The following is a 21681-nucleotide window of genomic DNA, read 5'->3' as shown; positions in this document are numbered from 1 at the left end:
TTTGATCTCCTGGAGGTCAACGCCCTAACCCCTTTTGCCACATCAGCTACGTTGACAGCTTCTTTATTTTTCAAAATCATACACACAGTGATTTAGGCATCCGGAACACAGCAGTGAGATCAGCCACACGTGTACCACTTTCACGCTTAGCGATAAGATCTTTCTTCACTTCGATGGTAGCTCTCACAGCTTTCCTCTGACTCTGATTTTCCTCATTATGCTTTTTAGGACTCATGACAAAGACACTTAGTTGTGGTTATAGAAAAAAAAAAAAAAAAAAAACAGGCACAAGAGCATAAAATTAGCAGTGAAAATCACCCCAGATGCTTTCGCTACAGCTTCTGACAATGAACTGAAGGACACAGTGTAGGGTGGCCCAGAGCTGGGGAAACGTGTGCACAAAAGCACATCAGCAACCTGCTGAGCATCCACATTCCAAAGCAGCATTCGGATTTCGCACAAAATTTGCTTGCATTTTTCACTCAGATTCCAAGTTGTTCTGGGAGAGAATACTCAGAAAAAGTGAAGTGTGAAAGAACAAAAAGCTTCCTGTGGTAACTCAGCTCTGAGGAATTTATAGAAACTTAACTTCCTGGGACCCTGAACTAACTCTTGCTTCTGCTTCTGTAAAAGCCTGAGCCTGCCTTCTCCGGCTCGGTTCAAACCGGCCAGTGAGAACGGTACTTATGGACAAGGAACCCTTGGCTGGAGATAAAAGAAAAAGGACAGAGCCAGCCAGAGAGCTCGGCCAGTTTTGGACTGTAGTCCATCTGGGCTCCAACGGCTGAAATAAAGCCCTTCCTCTTTTAAACAAGGATGTTCAGGTGTTTCTTACTCTCCAGGGGGCCTTATTTTCCTGCAATAGTTTGAGTTCTGGGGTGTTCGGATTCCAGGGGCAATACTGTGTAACCACTGATAAAGATGTTTATCAAACTTCCCCACAGTCCTGAGGTTCACAAAGAAAGTGTTTACCCCAAAAGCTTGCTGTGTGAAGGATATCTTCAGTGGGTGGATGCAGGGATCTACTGCCTCCTGGTCACCCAGGACATCACTTTCATATATAAGTCTCTATTAAGTAGTACTTTCTGAGAAGCTAAATTTGTGAGCCTCTTTCTTTGGCTTGAAGGGTAGGCTTGCATATACCTGATAACAGTGGAACAGATAGCTTGTCTATAGCCCAGAGAAGTTAAATGACTCTAAAAGCCCACACTTCAAAGCATTAAAACCAAGCTTAATTGCCTCTTCTTGTCCAGCTAATTTTAAAATGAATATTCCCCTTACTTTGACTTTCATCAATAAATACAATCCAGTTACCTAATCTTTAGATTTGTTTGAAATCTACATATAAATGGAAGCTTTGGGTGGATAATACATTGGAGCTTTCTAAGGTCTTAGGTTCCTGATAACAACTTCCTTAGAAAAGGAAAGTGCACAATAGACATCCACTGACTAACGCAAAAAGGAGGCTCAAAGCAGAGACCAGCTTTAATATTATAGTGAAGGAACCTTCTTCATTAGCTCGTCCAATCACAGCCACAATCCTTTGATATAAGCAGCCACATTTACAGAGAAGAAAGTGAGGGTCAGCAGGATTAAGTCCTTCATAGGCATTCACACAGGATGGGAGAAGGGCTCCTGGGACACAGAAAAGGCTCCTAAATTCCATGCCAAAGAAGCTGAATGTATCTGTTTGACAAAGAAAGTCTTTGAAAGGTTCTGCGTAGGGAATTAAGACACATGAACAACTATCAAGCACCTCAATGAGGTAGCCTGAAGTATGAAGAGAAAGGATCAGAGAAAAAAAACTGAGACAAGCAGTCAGACAACTCTTTGTCAGCTTATTCGATCCTCCCTATTATGATGTACAGGTGGACATAAGGTTTGTGTGCAACTTAAATTAGTTTAACTTAATAAAACTGCACACGAACCTCATGTCCACCCTGTACATATGCTAGGTACTGAACGCTCATACATGAATTTAATTTTCTCTCTCTATACTTAATTTCTCGCTACAACTCTATGTCAGTACAATTATTACGCTCAGTTTGGAGAGAAGAAACTATGTACAGACTAAAAAACATAGCCAAGGTCATAGTCAGACAGCCAGTAAGTGGCAAATCCAAGTCCCTGACCCATGTGCTCTGGCTCTGTGCTCTCGGCCACAACAGGATTCTGCTCCTTATTTATCTACAAGTTCAATCCACCAACATTTTGGAGGCACTCATTATATCCTAGCATGTACTAATCCTTAGGTGAATAAATGAGAATCAACACTACAAAAGGAAATATGTAAAACAATTATCTTATTTAGGACTTTCCTAAAGATAAGCATAAACTGGGATTTAAAAGAAATTATTCATTATAAAGTATTCAGCATACATTTCAATGTTTCATAATGAACAAATTATAGAGGAATTACTGTGCTGTTAAATACTGTCAATCCTGCCTATGGGATTTAGGAGAAAATAGAACGTACGACCTGAAATTAGGACGGAAAAGGGAAGATATTCTCTGTTCTAAATGGCAACAGAATGACAGATCATGCCATGGAAGCGTATTGAGTTCTTGACAGAAATGGCAAACGCTTGAATGACATCTGTTCTTTTCTATCTACAACAAAAATAGCTCATAATAAGGACGTCTCTAACCTGTATTTTCTAAGATGAGAGCAATCCATTTTTGTATAGGGTTATCTATGATAAAAAAGAAACCAAAACAAGATAGTCAGGGTATTATTCTTTTTCCCTGAATACTTAACAGGGTATTCCATAGGCCAGAAATTATGCTATTTTAAAAGCAACTTAAGTCATCTTTACAATTACCTAAGATAAAAGTACTATCATAATCTCAAATATACAGATGAAGAATCCCAAGTAAACAAAGTTCATACAATGTACCAAGGTTGTTCCTGAGAAAGCAAGGATTCAACTCAGACAGAAGGACCCTGAGCTGTACTGCTCGTGACTGGAAAGTGGTACGTGGATCACTCTGCTTCCTTCCATCTATAGCACTTCCTGCAAATATCCCCCCATACTCACCCACCTCCCTCTTCCTTCCTCTCTGTCCTGAGCACTTCACCGCTCTTTCTGCTTAGACTCTTGTTCACCCACTGTCCACCTGCTTTCCATCAGGAGCCTGAAGTGCCTGATAGCATTTATAGGTTTCTGTTCAGCAAATTGATCTTTTAAATATAAAGATTAGGTCTTTCTCAAGCAAATCCCTCACTGATGCCTATCGGCAGAACATCTAGTTATATGAGCTTTGATTTTTATAAAGGACAAATACTATAACTTCTATTTCTTTAGTTTCATTTCCTCCATAGCAGGACCTCGATAAATGAACCAAGGAGAGATGTCTAAATGTTATACCTTGGAATAACCATAGCAGGAAAAGCTAGGCCCCTGCTAAAGTATCATTTAGTACAGGGTTTCTCAAACTTACGTGTGCTCTAGAATTACCAGGAAGGCTTATTAAAACACACACTTCTGAGCCTGCCCTTGGGGTCTCTCATTCACCAGGTAAGGCTGGGTGAGTCTAAGTGTCTGGCTTCTAATAAGGTCTCAGGTGGTACTGACGCTGCTCATCTGGAGACCACACTTCTGAAACCAGGGAATCGTACACTGGTGTGAAGGTGCACACATCACTTTACTCCCCTTTACAGCACATCTACCTTGGGAAGCTCAAGATGTTGTACATTTTTAAATGAACTGAGGTCCACCGCGGCGCCAGAAGTAGTGAAACTTGGTTCCATCTGATAAAGAGAAAGGAAAGGCAAATAAGGCAACTGAGTATTAGGTATTTTTGTTTGTTTAAATATAATGGTCACTTAAAATTATTTCATACATTATAATTCATTATTACTATTTTAACATTTATGGAATATATGCATACTACATCCTCTTCAAAATACATGAGAGACGTGACTAGGCAACGATCATTTGAGAGCACAGAGAGACCAAAAGGCTCTGAAGATGGCCTGGATCTGCTCTGTGATGAAATTGGATGGCAACCCAGCTCCTAAGCACTGAAACTCGAAGCAGAGCACTAGCAGAGATGCCTTTCATTATTCTGTACTGTGTTAGTTACCAAGTAAATTAGCAATTATGAAATGTATTACCTGAACGTTATTGAAATACTCCATTTCCTTAAGGGATACATTTCATAGAAAATAAAATAGTATGAAAATAAAATTTTCCCGTTTATAACCTAGCCATCTTGAATAACCACCTGACTCAGTCCACCATCAGGAGCTGTTAGGGGACAACGATGTGTGCACCCATCTTATGTGTAAAAAGTGTTTGTGTTTATTTATATATTCACTTAGGGAAGACTGTTTCTATTCCTACACCTTCCCTCACTGACAAACTCCATTGCTCCTCTAATTTCAATCTTTTCTTTCTCAACTACCTCCTTTTATTCACCTACACATGGAACCAAAGCTTTTCCAAATCAAGACAAAACTCCCACCACAAATTCTGTTAGTTCTTTGCCACTTTCTAACCACTGCCCTCTCCTTAACTTCTTTTCAATCACTTCTTTTCTGAAAAACTACTGAATAATCTCCTATTGCCAAATCCAGGGGACTCCCTTTAGTCACCGTTTACTGGACCTATTTGCAGCATTTAGCACCTTCCTTCCTCAAACCATCTCCTGGTTCTTCTTCATTCCCCCGACTCCTCTTTGTGAGCCTTCCTCTCTCCTGGTGATGGTCCATGGTTCTGCCCTTGGCCCTCTTCTCTCTGAACACTTCCCGTTGGCAAGCACCCATTGGTTAGCTCCCATGGCTAACAAATACCTAATCCACACCTCTGGGAATTCATGTCCAAGCTTAGTGTTTCTCCCCCCCCTTTTTTTTTTATCTCTTGGCACACTTGAACCAATAGTTAAACTACCACAGCACACTTAAATTTTGTTGATAAAAAAAAGAGTAAGAGAAAGAATATACTTAATGTGCTTTGAACATCTTTTGAAAATAATTTAATTAATACATTTAAAAAATTTTTGTGGCAGACCTAAGAACCGCTCACGGCACACCAGTGGGCCAAGGCACACTGGTTTAAAATCACTGTTGTATACCAAATGTACAGAACGCATATGTCTACCAGCCTTTCCAACAGGCACTTCACTCATAAGCTGCCTCAAATAGAATGTCTTATATTTTTGCAAATATCTACTCCTCCTTTTTGTCTTTTTTATTTTGGTAAGACAACTATCTACCATGTCACTAAGTGAAGTGCCTGAAAATCTTATACATCCTGTCTGTTTAATTCCCAGTATATCCTTAGCCCAAACAATAGTACACAGTACAAGGCAGATTACTCCGGAAATATTTATTGGCTAAATAAATTCTCAACCACTCAATAGAATATATTATATTTTTGCAAATATCTACTCTTCTTTTTTGTCTTTTTCTTCAACATATACATTTATTCTACATATTTTTCTTCAACGAGGACATTTAATTGGGGATGAAGCACTATCGCTTTAAATTCTAAACATCTAACATAACTAACTAGCCTCTCATGCCTTAGTTCAGGCCCTCATTGTCTTTATCTTGAATTATTCCAATAATTTTCTTATTCCCACTATCTTAACTTCTTTCCCCACTATCTCTGATTTTCTCTGTACAACTGCTGGAGAAGTTTTTAACAATGCAATTCCTGTTCTTTGGGCTCCAGTCTGCCTCAAAGAGAAAGTCAGGACATGTTAGTCTATTAATGTTTCCCATGACCTGGCCCTCGTCCCTTCCCCAGAGACTTTTCTCAGGAGCCTTCCTTCTTTGCCTCCCGTGTTCAGGAAAGCTCTGCAATTTTCAGTTCCCTACACTGGCCAGAGTATCTATGCCAAGTCCATGAGGGTCGTGTTTTAGCCGTAAATCCCCCAGTAGATACTTCTATATGTGTAATGTCTTTGACAAGTGTTATTGTCACTCTCTCCAGAGGCAGAACTGATAACTCCTTTTCTGCCCTCGCTGCATCCTATGCAGAATCCAAGTAGCCCTCATGGATTTGGCAAGCTTATTTATACGAGTGACTTTTTGTACTAGGCTATAAATTCCTTGAGGGCCAACATCATAACTTATATACCTTTGATATACCTATAAGTATTCTGCATTTGGTAACTGAATTAGTAAGGGGTATACCTATCAAATCTTTCCAGAGAAACGAACAAAATTCACATATACCTCCTTATTTGGAAGATTCGCTGAGGTAGAAGGCAAAGGTTCTACTGTATTTCCAGGACATACAGCCATTTGACTTACTGCATCTTTATTTCTAAAAGGAAAAAAGCATCAACCTATCATATCATAATTATATGATTTTCATTTTCCTATTTAAAGGGTCAGGAACAAGGGAGAAGGGGGGGAGGGAGAAGGGAGGGGGAATGGGTGGAGGGAGGAGGATTGGAGGGATCACTTCTGAAGTTTATCTTACAGGGGTACAAGTGAATCTAAGAGTAGAATGTGAACGTTTTAAAACAATAACTGAGAAAATGGCATGAAGGCTGTGTTAACCAGTTTGATGGAAGTATTTCAGATTGCATGTGAAAACCCCACACCGTACCCCAGAAGTGCATTAATATACACAGTTACCATTCAATAAAAAAAAAAAAAAGTCAGGAACATTATTAGAGAAAATTCTCTTAACTTCCCCAAATCTAGAACTGCAGCACTTACATATTTATAAATGCTTTGATTTCATTCAAAAGAACAGAGAGTACAAATGCCAACCAATATTTGGTTAACCAGCAAAAGAAAATGCTCACCTGATAAAAATTATTTTTACTTTAGAAGGGGCACATTTAATAATCGATGAAGCATTCTGATGACTTCTTCCATATAAAATCTGACCATTGATCTGTGAGAAATGAGTATGTTATTTGAGCCTGAAATTATAATTTCACAATTAACATCCTGTCTAGCTAATGAAAAACACATTTTTTTTCTTCTTCTAAAATATCACACGTATTTTTATCCCCAGAGCATGAACCTGACTTCTCATAGTAAATTTAAAGAGCTCATATTTATAGCCAACATTAAAGGGTGCACAAAGTCTAATATCCACAAACTGGGGGCAAAGAGGCACGATGTGGGCCAACTGTAAGAGAGCAGACAGCAACCCCCCAGGCAGGCATGGTGCTTCCAGCACACTCTGTACAAAGTAGGGCTCTGTGGAAACACCTGGGACCTGCCATGGCCGTCCTGGGGAAGTCCCCAACTGTCATATTTCCCAATAGTCTCAAAACTCAAGGCCTAGAAATAGGCCACTGGGAGAAATGATACTGAGCAGATTCAGGACTAAGGCAAAAGACTGTTTCAACAGCACAGTGCCCAGTGCAAACTGCCAGGTCAGTCATCTAGTTATTCTGCCTTCACTGGCTGAGCCTCCTGAGCCTGTACAGAAACATGCTTGACGTGGGGAAGAGTGTAAAGGTAATATAAAAACACATGGATCCCAGCCTACAGGGAGCAAGGACAAATACTACAACCAAATAAAATTCTCAACAGTATAAAGTATGGTCTGCAAATTTCCTCTGCGTGGTAGGCTGAATTTTAGCCTTAATCTTGACCCCACACCAGCTCTTCACTTTGCTTCTATCCCTTTGTCCATTAGTGATTCTACTTCCAGTATCTCAGCCTCATTACTGGGGAATGACTGGTCACTTGGCTTTTCAAAAACTCCTAACAAAAAATGCAGCAGACAAAATAAAGGTTTTTGAAGTGTGATCCTTATGACTGTCTCGGAGCAAAAGTTGTTTCTGGTGCTACATAATCAGGACCTTTGAATGGAACTTAATGGGAACATGGGGTCTCCTTAGCAGAGATTTGGTCTAGAGCCAGATTTGTTGCAAAGCATTTATTTTATTAGGCAAGCAATAGTTTTTTCAGTCACCAGATGAGGTCTGGGTTATTTTCTAGAAACTCATTATTCTACGTCACTGAAACAGAAAGAGTAAATTCAAAATCTGCCACAAGAACTTACCTCTAGAAGCTCATCTGCAATTTGCAACCGCCCATCCTTTCCTGCTGCTCCATTTGGATCAATTCCCACGATAAAGACACTCATCCTGGATCGGTCTTTGTTCCCAGCGAGACTTAGACCCAAACCACTACGGCCTTTCTCCAGTTCAATCATATGTAGCTCACCTGTTAGGGTTCCATAACGCTCTCGGATATTTTCTACAAACAACAACAGAAAATACATATGTTTAAGGTGAATTCATAGGCAAACGCTCTACTATGGAAGGCTATTTAGTTCTATCTCTATAAGGGGCATTATTTCTATCAAAATGTAATCTTTGCCAGTTAAAATCTAAATAGACTGCGCATCCTTCCATTGACCCTTATTTCTTGGAATATATTCAAACTTTGAGGAATTTCTTTGCATCCAGGATATAGAAAGCATGGTGTCTGATTAATCAGTTCACCTTGAGGTGACAGGCCCAGGAGAAGTAATTCATGTTTATAAACTCTCAAAGGCTGTGATTAAACCAGAAACTAATGTTATCATTGGCAGAGGAGAGCAGAACTAAGGCGTCCAGAATATTTGTGTTCACTGATCAGCGGGAACTTTTCTCCTGTAGGAAAATCTACACTCTATATCTCAGGATGTTGGGCAGCTGCTGCTACACACTTCCAGAATGAAGATGGGTTTTCTTGTTGCACAGAACCAGAAGGATAGGACAAATTGATGTACCTGTCCCACTTCTGGGACACATGTCCTAAATAGATGAGACAGACCATTTATATCTCTCACCCCACATTTTAAAAAAGGTGAAGGTTCTTGTATACCCCTTTTCAATTTAAGAGAGGCAAGGCCTCAGATGAGTGGTTGGCCAGCAGCCAGTACTACCCCCTGGCCAAGGGAGTGAGCCATCTTGGAAGTCCAGCCCACCACTGTAGCTTGAAAGACTGATAATAAATTGTTTTAAGCCATTAAGTTTTGGGATGGCACAATAATAGAAAAAGCCTGACACATTCCAGTTCACTTTTTCCTTGGGGTACATTCTGGCCACCTTGACTAGATTAGCAGTATACTGAGAAAATCGCAAACTTTACAACTCCTCTCTCAGGAAATGTTACCATCTGACTAATGCCATACATTTTACATGGACACTAACAGTTTCAGTTTCATAAACTGACATCTCCTGAATCCCAGAATCTAGCAGTATGACTTTTATACCCTGTACTTTTAAAAAGCATGTATTGTAGCATTTTTTTCCTTTTTGAAGTATCTCCAAAAGAAGTATCATGATGTCAAACTGGATCATAACAACCTCAGACTCCTATATTCAAGCCATCCTCCGGCCTCAGCCTCCCAAGTAGCTGGAACGACTGGCTAATTTTTCTATTATTTTTTAGTAGAGACAGGGCCTCACTCTTTCTTAGGCTGGTCTTGAACTCCTGAGTTTAAGCTATCCTCTTGCCTCAGATCTTCCAGAGTGCTAGGATTACATGCGTGAGCCAAGGCGCCTGGCATACTGTAGTATTCTTTATGGAAATATTTAATTTTTAAAAATAATTTTTTAAACAATGAGATTTATAACTTGCCACTAACTTTTTAATATTTCCCTACAAAATGGTATTTTTCCATAGAAAACAGAGATACCCCATTCATCCTATTAACAGCTGACTTTGAACGATTTCTGTGCAGTAGGCATTGTGCCTAACAGTCCTAGGAAGTTATCTAATTTAATGTTAGCAACTTGAGGGAAGAATTACAAATTAAAAAGAGAGAGAACCACTGGGCTAAAACTTAGAAGCAATTAAACAACTTAGCAAATGCCTAAAGATTTGATTCCCACATTATCTTATGTTAACATCCTAGTACTTAAAATACCAGAAGTTCAAGGTGTGATATCAACAACAAACAGATTTTACAATAAAGAACCTGAAGCCCAGAAAGGATTGTTCAGGATCACAGGGTGGCTGATCCAGTCCTAGCTTCCGAGGCAGTGGCCCGTCCTTGTTTACTCTCACACATTATCAGGAATGCACATTTAAAGAAAAGAAAGAATACTATTTCATGCTTTGGATACGTATGCTGTCTTTATGTAAAACAAACAATATTTTTTTCCACACAGAATTGCGCTACATATCAGAAAAGTTGCAAAATATTTATCTATCTGGGGCATAGCCTTGAAAACTTCAGAGCTAATTTAATACCTCTTATGATTAAGTACATAATAAAAAGACAACCTACTCCAGCTGTAACCGAACTCGTCCTCTTTCTCCACCTCTTCTGAGATGCTGCTTGAGGATGACTGTGCCTGGCCACTGCCCATTTCTGAAAATGCTGGAGGAGGGGGTGGGGGCGCACTGCACAATGGAGCCTTCTCTGGCTCCGAGTCTGACTGACTGGGTGCCTGTGGGAACAAGAAGAATGCAGTGGGTATGTGTGGTCAAAGGAAGAAAACTTCAAGGAAAAGAAAAAAGTATAATATCAAAAACAAAGGCTGACTTCAAACTAACCACTAATGGAATATATACAGGAATATATAATGGAATATAGAGAGGATTCAGGTGGTGAATATATGAAACAAAACAGTATCGCAGCACAATCCATTAGGCTGCTATTTGCTATTTTAACCAATTAATTAGTCAACTTGAAGCCTTATAGGACTTTAAAAATTTACACAAACTTTCTCTTCTGGTAAAAAATTTTCTACCAAAAGTTAGCAAAAATATGCAGAGGTGTGGCCATGATTACAAGAGAAAATTAACAAAAAAGCTGCTTTTAAAGCTTGTTAGAGAGACTCCGTAGAAAGAATTTTTTATTGCTACCTGAATCCTCTCTCCATATGATTTGCTCAACAAATCCATGAAAACAAGAATGCAGGCTTGCCTACCAGGGAGCCAGACGGTTAACACAAAACACATAAACTCTGATCTGAGGGACACCACTGTCTCTCCCTGGCCAAGGTAGCTGGCAAGGTCAATTAGAAAACGTAGGACAATACTTCAGACAAAGCCAAAGAATAGAATACTTGTTTTCACTCAGGACCATACGTCCTATGTCAAAAAACAAAGCACAAACAAAGCAGAAAAACACTTGGTACTTGGTATCATCCAGATCTTAAAAGATTATTAAACAGAATGTTAGAGTTCAAAAGGCCTTTAAGTCACTGAGTTCATTTTATTCGTTTTGCAGATGAATAAAACCTTTTGAATCTCAGGCCATGAAAAACAAAGGATTTTGTTCCAAATTATGCAGTGGAACTAGACTTCCTTTTGCTTAATTCTTAATCCAAAGCACTTTCCATTACGCCATGTTGTCTCGTACAATTTCCATAGTAAGATGGTACCTAACTCAACGGTCAGGAACTCACCCAGCTAAAGTTCTGATCTTTGTATGAAGTTGTCCCTGATGTCTTGAACCTGTAGTTTTCCTACTTTTCCTTATATTCTATTTTTCATTTATTTTTTATTTTTTGGTTTTGTTTTTGTTTTGAGACAGGGTCTTCTCTATTGCCTGGGCTAGAGTACAGTGGTGTCATCCCTGATCATTGCAACCTGGAACTAGGCTCAAACACTCCTCCTGCCTCAGCCTCCTGCGTAGCTAGCAGTACAGGCACACACTACCATGCCCAGTTTATGTTGTATTTTTTGTAGAAACAGGCTCACACTCTTGCTCAGGCTGGTCTCAAACTCCTGACGTTAAGCAATCCCTCTGCCTCAGCCTCCCAAAGTGCTAGGATTACAGGCATGAGTCACTATGCCCAGCTTTATTTTCCCTTTTTTCTGCATAAAAATTCTTCTGACATAACTTATGTTTACTTCCTTTAAGAACACGCCAAAGGACAGGCATGCACAAACACTTAGGAATTACTAGTTGGTGCCAAGAATCAGAATTTCACAAATTATATCTTATACTATAAGTATTTGACTGTGAATGTGATTTTTCTTTGATGATCCCGAAAGCACTAAATTTTCTGGCAAAGCAGAGAACTGGGTGATAGAGACTTCAGGGCAATGAATTTTCAGGGTACAGAATCTACAGTATTAAAATGTTCAATTCACATATCACTGGACGAGCAAATGTAAGTTCTAGTGCAAATGAAAACCTTGCTATCTCCCCAAATGCTGTCCCAGAAAGCTTTTAAATTAATAATGTACAAATAAAAATGAACAAACATTAAAATCATCATTGGATCCAATAAAGTTTCATTAATCATAGTGAAGAAGGGGGACACAAGTATTATACTTCAGAATTTTCCTGGTTAAAAAATATGTACTTCTCTTTAACAACAGAAAATGCTAGTAAGTAGGAATTTAGTCCATTTCATTTTTAAAAAGTAGAACAAAATCTAATTTAAATCTTCTATAATTTTAACAAATCTATGGATGTACATTTTCTAGATCTTTCCGCTTAATTTTTCTGAGCTGTTATTTTCCTTAAGAACAATCAACACACACACACACAAAAGCAGTTTCCGTGAAAACCTGTTTGCGATCTTAGGCACATTTTCAATTTTCACACTGTGAGTAAACCAAAATGGGGCCCTAACCTAACTGACTCATCATATCTAATATAAGCTTGTATTTATCTGAGGGGCAAAAAGCAAATAGGTGTTCTACTTTACTAACCCTAATAGCCTTATTCTCATCAAGATCATGTATATCTGACTTGTTACTGACACTCCTTTATATTTATTAGTGGAAATATAAGTATATAGCAAAGATTATTTAGCTTTCATTGGAAAAAATGCAAAGTACACTTGAAATCACTCCATGCCCCCATGTGTGCATTTGGTCCACCACATGCGTACAGCACACAGGGTCACACCCACCCAAGAGAAGGTCACACACAGACAAACCTTGAAGGGTGTGGGAGCAAAAGGGTTAGTCAGGGAACAATAGAAGATAATTCTACTTGAATTCTGTAATTCCTACAGTAATAGAAAACATATTCCTTTAGATACAGCATCTTTGGTTATCCACATTACAATAACATGGAATCTAATGAATATTCATAAAATATTTCCTAAAAGAAATTGTTGACAGCTTTTTTCCTTTTCATGATCAAATTATAGTATATAAATTCTTGTAAATTTTTGTTTCAATGCTGGTTTTATAGTTTCATCAAAAATACGAGAATATCCAAATATAGATTTATGAGCACTGAAACAGTTATGTTTCCTGATTCAGGCATTTACATGGACGCACTTTATGAATATTCAACAGACTCCTGCCTGTACATGCACACAATTATTTACAGAATGAATAACTCATGTAAGAGCTTTTATGACCACCTTGCAGAAGTCAGGATTCAAACTAATACAAGTCTTTAAAGAAGAAATTATATGTGAAAGTAGTGCATACATTTGGCCAACTAAACATCAGAAAATTTGAGTCACACCGAAACACAGAAAGGCATTGGACTCATGATTCTCTCTTACTCTTCAGAAGGGTTATTTAATTTCAGGGATAAAAATGAATATTTTCTGGCAAGAAAATGTGCTTAAGAAAGGATTTGCATGCCCACTCCAAACACACAGTTTTTTTTTTTTTTCTTTTTTCCTGCCCAAATGTAGTAAATCGTGAACTGGGACAAAGGCACAGAAGTCACAAAGAACAAAACATTTGCAAAAGGCAACAGCAAGATGACGGGCATTATCCAACCTTGTCAGCGTTGAACTGTAGAGAGTCAGCAAATGGGTTAGTGCTGCTGAAGTTGTACTTAGGGTAAAGGTTGTGCGGCAAGGAAGGCAAAGGGGATTTCTAAAAGGAAACATAACAGGCGCTGAGCGCAACACGTATTTAAAACAACTTAGTTTTAAAAACAAAGTACTTACTGACTTTAAAAAATATGTGAAAACAAGATCCTGTCAGATCTAGTAATCAAGGACAATATCTTAAATGGTCTGGAATAAATCTTTACTTATCTCTAATGACCTAAATCTACATCTGGGTCTAAATTAGTCCATAAAACACACAGGAAACTAGTTTGTCACATTGATCCCAGATTGTTTTTATTTTCACTGAGTATCTTCATTCTCACAGACAGAGGCACATACATTTTGCTAACTTTATATATTAATATATGCTTCATGCATATCAACAAATGTTTCAAAATTAAAACCACAAAAGTTTTTTTCATTTACACTTAAAAGCTAATTATGTTTTTTTTTTTTAAATACTCTTTCTGTTCCAGAATGCAAATTAAACATCTGTCTACTAGTTCATTGGTTGGTAACCTTCATTATTCTTTTGTTTCCCTGTAAGGAAACTTTTCCTACTTTGACTAAGGGGTGGGGTAAGGGGGTGGGGGAACCTATAGCCTGAGGGCCACATGTGGCCTTCTGGATCCTAGAGTGTGACCTTTTGACGGGTCCAAATTTTACCAAACAAATCTTTTTAATGAAGAGATTTGTTCTGGGAAGTTTGGATTCAGTTGGGGGGGGGGGTCATACTTGGAGATCTGGGGGGCCACATGTGGCCTTGAGGCTGCAGGTTCCTCATGGGAGCAAGTATATTTTTTAATTAAAAAAAGTGAAATCAATAATTTGTTAAGAAATAAATCCCTGGACAGTGGTGCTCTCTTTCTGCCCATTTTCTGTGGAGGTAGGAACATGGAGATCCATGTTTAAAAAAAATTTCTATAAAATTTCCCATATTATTGGGGGATTTATGAGGCTTTGGATAATACTTGAAGTCCTGCCTTGGAGTGTTTTTCATAGGCTTGCCTGTAATAAGCCCCAAGCCAGACTGTTAGAGTTGAACATACATTTTAAAGGCAGGGTGACTGCCAGATAGAATTTAGCATTTTCATAGTTTAAAAAAAAAAGAAAAGTAATTTCCTTAGCACAATAAATTCTTCTTCTTTTCACACCCACTATCTTTTTCTTTTATTGACTATATCCTTCAGGGGAAATTGCAGACATTTAAAATTCATTTTGGCTCCAATTAAATGTTTGTGTTACTTCTCTCTATAAAAAAGTCCCACTGGCAGGCATCAAGTGTAGAGAAAGGTTGTCATGTGACACCACCCTGTATGGGAGAACACTCTGGAAAGACTATCCTCAGTATGCCTGTACTAAAGCTTATGCCACATTACCCTTTCAATCTGCTCTTCTTGCAATATTTTTCCTACAGAGGGAAGATGGGAAAAAGAAATGGGCACAATGACATTTCTGCTCATCTCAACTTTCTCTCTGCTTTTCAGTTGAAAATGTCAACTCCTGCTTTACAAAAAGTGAAGATCACAAATGCCAAGGAACATGACCATTTGTTTATTAAGGTGGAAGAAATGACTAGTAGAAATAAAAAACAAATCTTAGACAAAATAATTCAGGGCTATGAATGGTAGAGATTATTTCTAATCCTCATACATGGGGTTATAGGTGTCACGTGTCCTGTATAATTCTGCAAAACAGAAAACAAAACTACAATGGCAAGGAATGGAATCCTTAAAGAGAATTCTAGTTTTTTTAAATTTTTATTTTATTTCTTTTTTTATAATTTGCAGATTTTATAGGATTAGAATTTGGCCCTGATAGTAGAATATAAAAGTATAGCATAAGCATAGGAGATGAAATGGTAGACCACTATTATTAGGGAAAGATTTATAGAAACAGATTATATTTCTTATTAAAAAATCAGTGACAAAAGTTTTGTTCATAGACCAAAGGCCCAATGAGACCAGAAACAGTAGTAATTAAGACACAGTACAAGGAAGACAAAAATCTTCTCTAGCCTCTATTACTGGGGCAACTTTCAGGCAAACAGTGTAGTCAGACCGAATTCAGGGAATGGTCAAACTGGCTGGTAGAATTACCAGGGATAGTTGGGGAAAGTACTGATTCCTGAACAGCCAAAAGGTCAAAGAGACCCGCTGGCTTTTCAGCCTACATATAAGATTCCCTAAGAAGCTTTCCCTATATCTACAAATAAAACATTTACCACTAAGAAACTCTTAACTGTGTGTATTTGTGAAATTTTTCCTTTAGATTCTTGGGGATATGATAATTTCCAAAGGGAAGTAAGTCATTGAAAACCACACATATTTCATTTCAAATGCAAAATTAATTCTAATTTCCCAAAGAAAAAATGAGTATAACTTGACTAAACATGTCAAGGTAAGCAAAATTTATCCTTGAGTAACTGCTACATAATCAGGCATCATTGTGCCTTCAGTAGTAAAATAGAATATTTTCCAGGTGGATGAGACAATATATCTTCTCAACTCATGAGAAAATGGGACTGACATAGAAAGAAATGCTTGTAGTTTAAGTTTTTCAAGAAATACTGAGAATCACTATCCAGCAATTTATAGTATTGTCCCAAGTGACATAAAGTGGGAAATTAAAAATAAAACAAAAAAAGAAGTAAAACCCACCCACAGACAAAAATAAAAAATAGCTTTAACTTAAACAGCCATTTACCAACATTATCATGCTGTGTCTATGTTTAACACACAAATGGAAACAAATGTAAAAAGTTTTATAGTTATTTGAACAAAATGAATAGCCTCTGTAAAGAATACAGCATGATGCAGCCCTACCATTTGGCAGATTTCCTATCTGAATGGATAATTATTACCTAACAATAAACAAGAGAATGATTAAAATCTGCAGATGTGAAGATAACTGCTTACATTAAGAACTACTAAATTTATTCCCTACAGTGAACTCAGACCAATTACACCTGTCTTGATAATAAAAGGAAGGACCAGTGAGATCAGTCTGATCACTGTGCTTATAGTGCATGGAATAGAATATTGACGCTACTTTGACAGATTAATCTCCAAAGCAGTTTGCTACTTTCCTTCCATCATTTAAGCATTAATATCTTAAATTATGCACTTTACATGTAAAATTCAATATATTTATGTATAAAATTACATATTCTAAGTTTCGGAAGATGCTTTTGACATCTCTCATATATGTTGATGCTTTTCTTTTAAAGATAACTGATCCTAAAACCTGGTAAGCAGATAATTCAAAGGCAATCAGCCTGACAGGCTTTGTCAGCTAAATGTAAAAGGGAAGTTCTCAAGAGTTTCAAGACATCTAGGAAAGCCCTGAAATGAAATGCAAACTGAGTGAATGTGGGTATTTCTATTTTCAAAGGGGCATATGACCCTGAAATACTTAATAATTGCTGCATATGAAACATGTTTTTCATGAGCCATAAAGAAGGAATAGAAAAAACAGCTTTAAAGTCTCAGCATAATTTTCGTCTTCAGCATCATTAGGATACACCAAGTACAAGAAGCCTCGCTTTGTACCTTCACTATCAACAATATTCATTAAATGTACTTATATTTTCTAAAATGAAAATGAGTGGGTTAGTAAATTTCTGGCCAGAAGGAGTTATACAGTGATGGAGAGCTATACGATGATTATAATGATGCCTGGGAAAGAGCAATTATAAAATTACTGGTAAATAAACAAAGTCCGTCCTGTGGAAATTTAATGTTCAGTGGGATATATGAATACATTAAACATTATTCACAGGTGACTCTGGGATTGCATAAGCAGGATATTCTGTCTAGAGAGCTAACTTAAAGAAAATGTAATTTCTCTTGCTCCTGAGGGACTCCACTGGACATCAGGGGCTATTAACCTGAAGGACTACAGCACTTTTTTTTTTAACAACCTGCCAATTTTGTGATTACAATAAATACTAGGTGCCATCTAGATACCCATGGTCACCAATAAATCTTACTTCTGTATGTTTTCAACAGACTTTGAAAATCTTTATTAAGCATGGTGGAAGGGTTTCCAGGATAGTTCAATTTTTAAAAAAGCAAAATCAACTCTTCATAAGTCTGAGATTTCAAAAATTGATGTCTTTGCTCATACAGACAACTTGGCCCCTGATGCATTAGATTCCAAGTTGAGCACTGTGTGGATATGCCTACCTTGCCCTCTGTGTTCGCTTACCCTTGGTCTGTTTATAATGCTCTGTACCATAAAGACTACAGGGTCTCCTGCATTCCGAATGGCTTCCACAGCTTGCTCATGGCTGGCATCTCTGAGGTCCATTCCATCCACCTGCAATGGAAGGCCTCAGCTTAACATTTCAAGAAGCTATAGAACAACAAGACAATTTGTGGATATGAAATTTGGGGATCCTTGGTTAGGACCCTAGAAAATCTGTTTTGGCATCAAAAATAACTGAGACAATTTATGAGGCTGGAGAACTTTTCATCTATCTAGTAGACTTGTGGTCCCTTGTTCTGGACACAGATTTCAGTCTTCAATAATCAACTGAAATAATCAATTAAAATGAAGGCTCTCCTTCTGTATTCCTTCCATTGCTCAGCTGTTCCTTAAATTAATAAATCAGTGTCATCAAAGAAATAATGTAAGGGAACTGCCCAGCAGCACTGTCTTCAGCATGAAAGTCACTGTACTAATTTTCTTCTTTTTCATTATGGAGTATTTTGGGAAATAGGTGGGTGATGACTTGTATATTTCTCTCTAGGTTCAAACAAGTAGGTTTGAAGTTAAGAAAAAAATTCTAATATCAAAAAAACTGAGATTATGGAAAAGTTAGTTTGGCAAAAGAATCTTTGCAGTAGACATGATAGGAGCTGGAAGGCAAGCAACTGTGCTGATTTGTTAGTAATTCTCACATAAATAGTTTGAAAGGGAAAGTTATTTGGTAAAGTTCACTGACCATGGCTTATCTAAGTGATGATCAGATCAGTGTATGCACTCTATGAATATGAAGGAGAATAGTTTAAAAGGCCAAATGCTAATCCTGCCAGAAAACTATAGGATATTATTATCATTTTTATCACTTCCAATTACCATGATACAGTATGTACAAGAAAATAATAAACTCAGAGTGGACACAATTCTGGAAAAGAAAATTATTAAATTTTTGCATAGAACATTATCACCTTTAAAAGAATTATATGTACTCTCAGGTTGAATCTCGAAGGACATAACAATATTTTTTCGGTGCACATTAAAAATGGCATTTAACTTTTTCATAGAACAAAAGTCAGTATTCCTGTCTGTCATATTATCTACTATATACACCATTTGTGGGAAAACTCAACAGGATGGTAAATACCTTTACTCCAGTCCAAAGAACTCCCTACTCAGAATAGAATACTTTACAGTTCTCTACTTACCTTGTCCACATACATTTTCAGAAACTCTCAGCAGAGACATATTTTAGGATACCCAGGATTACAGAGAACTAAAGCTTTCTCATTTACTGGAAAAGCCCTGGCCCATATGGCACTCAGCAAATCATTGCTAAATTGCACACAGTATTTTCCAACACAAAAAGGGCCTTTCTTTTCAATTTGAAAAAGATGTTTTAACTCTTAAGATATGTAACAATATTTAGAAGAAAAGTATGGCCAATTATTTCTAGAAATAATTCTAAATATTTCTTACTTTTTTATTGAGAGCAACCATATGTAACAGTAAGTATGTATAAAATAAACTTAGTAATAATCTAAAAGTGGAAATTTGAGACAATATACTAACGTAAGGAGTTCTTTAAAGGAAGGCCAAGATATCTAATGAAGGTTAAGATGCAGGAGGAAGTAACAAGTCTATCATTCTTCCCTATAAATGTCCATAAAAGAAAAAAGGGACATGGTTCTTTCTTTTTCTCAGGTCAAAATATTTTTCCTTCTTCAATTCTCAGAGACAGTCAATGAAGGAATAAATAAATAAATCACCAAAATGTTCATTTTAATGTCATAGTTCTAAACAATTCTTCTAAACAATTAAAGAATTTTAGTGTGTAAGTTATATGAGCTTAGAAAACAAGAGATAATAACTTGTATGAAGTAAACATAATTTTCACTATAGTAGTCATGAAGTTGTCTTTATTTAGTCTACTTTCTAAATCATGAAAACTGAGAAAATTTGAATCAGGTACTCCTTTCTCTATTCTTCTCAATAAAACTAAGCTCATGCTGGTCAAATAATTTATCATACTTTTCTGCAGTGATTTGTTTGCTTGTCAAATCTGTCCCACTTGGCAGGCAGGTGGTGCCTTGTTTACTGTGGGACACCCAGGGCCTGTTACAGCACCTGGAATATAACAGCTGTTCCAGGAATATCTGTTGAGTAAATGAGTGAGTGACTCATGAGATGAGGGTCTATTTAAAATTTTTAACTTTGTTTTGATTTAAGGAATGAGATACAATCTGACCACATGCTTGTCTCTGGCACTTAAGGAAATCCACATACTTATGCACATGCGTGCATCAAGGACAAGTGTGTCCTCACACACATAACCTTCAGGGGTGAATAGACGTAACACTCAGAACAAAAAAGGAGATCCTGGCTTGGACTAAGAAAGAAGTCCATAAATGAAAGGTAATCGATGTCTTAGTGTTAAATAATTTAGCAAAAAAGACCCAGTTTGGAAAAAAAAAGATAAACTCAACCAACAAAGTATATCTTCAATGAAATAATAAATATATGGAAATAAAATTTCATTGAATAATTTAAGAATAATTTGTGTGTATATGTAATTTTCAACAATTCAATTTTTTTCTCTAAAAACTGGCTTTCTTCTTTTAAGGAGAACATAATTATTTTACCTTGGAGCCAATGTTTTTTAAAATGGTTGGCTAAATCTCCAAATATCAGTACCTACACCAAGATGTACAATCTGTTACAGTACACATAAGAGAACATGGATGAAAAGAAACAAATAAGAAAGAAATATTGTAAGCACAAACATATGCTGGGTAGAATAACTTTATAAAGATGGAGCGAGTGAATATGTGACACAGTAAGCCCACTACCTCTACTATTCTATCGCCAGGTTTCAAGGTTCCATTCTTGCCAGCTGGACTATCTTCAAGAACATGCTTGATAAAAATGCCCCTCATCACTTCACCGCTGCTTAGACGACTCCCCATCCCGCGTCCACCAACAATGCTGATGCCCAGGGATTTGCTTGGTTCTCTCCAAAGTTCAACCCTATAAAAATAAATAAAATTGTCAACTCTTATAAGAAAACACAGGGGAAAATCTCCATGATTTTGGACTTGGCAATGATTTTTCATATATGAAACACCAAAGTTACAGGCAATAAAAGAAAAAATAGGGACTTCCTCAAAATTAAAGACCTTTGATCCTCAAAGGACACTATCAATAGAAGACACCAATCCCTGGGAAAAAAAATTTGCTAACCACGTATTTGATAAGAGATTAATATCTGGAATATAGAGAACTCCTAAACTCAACAAAATAAAAGACAGATAAATAACCCAAAAGCACATAAAAAGATGCTTAACATCACTAATCATTAGAAAAATGCAAATTGGAAACCCAATAAAATACCATCTCACATCCATTAGGATGACTACTATAAAAAAAAAAAAAACTACAGAAAATACTACGTATTGGTGAGGATATAGAGAACTGGAGCCTTTGTGCACCGCTGGGAGGAATGTGAAATGGTACGGCCATGAGAAACCGTTCACAGGTTCCTCAAAAAATTTAAAACAGAATTACCGTATGACTCAACAATTTCACTTCTGGGTATAAACCCAAACAGAATTTAAAGCAGGGTATTAAAGAGTTTTATGTATATCCATGTTCATAGAAACATTCACAATAGCTAAAAGGGGGAAGCAACTCCAGTGTCTATCAACAAATAAATGAATAAACACAATGGTATACACATGTTATTCAACTTCAAAACGAAAGCATTTCTGAAACATGGACCCATGCTACAGTATGGGTAAACCT

General features: G+C 37.2%; 1 protein-coding gene across 4 annotated transcripts in view; it reads right to left on the bottom strand.

The window, feature by feature from the left end:
- MPDZ (multiple PDZ domain crumbs cell polarity complex component) overlaps nt 1-21681 on the bottom strand; it is a 168859-nt gene that overhangs the window by 26068 nt on the left and 121110 nt on the right. For 2 of the 4 annotated variants that reach the window (XM_023508119.1, XM_023508115.1), the window contains exons 26-32: nt 20730-20907; nt 17887-17997; nt 10203-10365; nt 7983-8179; nt 6766-6857; nt 6185-6275; nt 3671-3751 (exon numbers count right to left, since the gene is read on the bottom strand). In XM_023508119.1, the coding sequence (XP_023363887.1) occupies nt 3671-3751; nt 6185-6275; nt 6766-6857; nt 7983-8179; nt 10203-10365; nt 17887-17997; nt 20730-20907 (913 nt within the window). Of the gene's footprint in view, nt 1-3670; nt 3752-6184; nt 6276-6765; nt 6858-7982; nt 8180-10202; nt 10366-12816; nt 12889-13621; nt 13721-17886; nt 17998-20729; nt 20908-21681 lie in introns of all 4 variants that reach the window. The other 2 variants (XM_023508124.1, XM_023508116.1) reach the window with 2 other exon arrangements.

Source organism: Otolemur garnettii, unplaced genomic scaffold (genome assembly GCF_000181295.1).
Source record: "Otolemur garnettii isolate 467f Iridium unplaced genomic scaffold, OtoGar3 scaffold00006, whole genome shotgun sequence".
Taxonomy (NCBI): domain Eukaryota; kingdom Metazoa; phylum Chordata; class Mammalia; order Primates; family Galagidae; genus Otolemur; species Otolemur garnettii.
The sequence above is the reverse complement of the archived record's forward strand: the minus strand, read 5'-3'. Positions and strand labels throughout refer to the sequence as shown.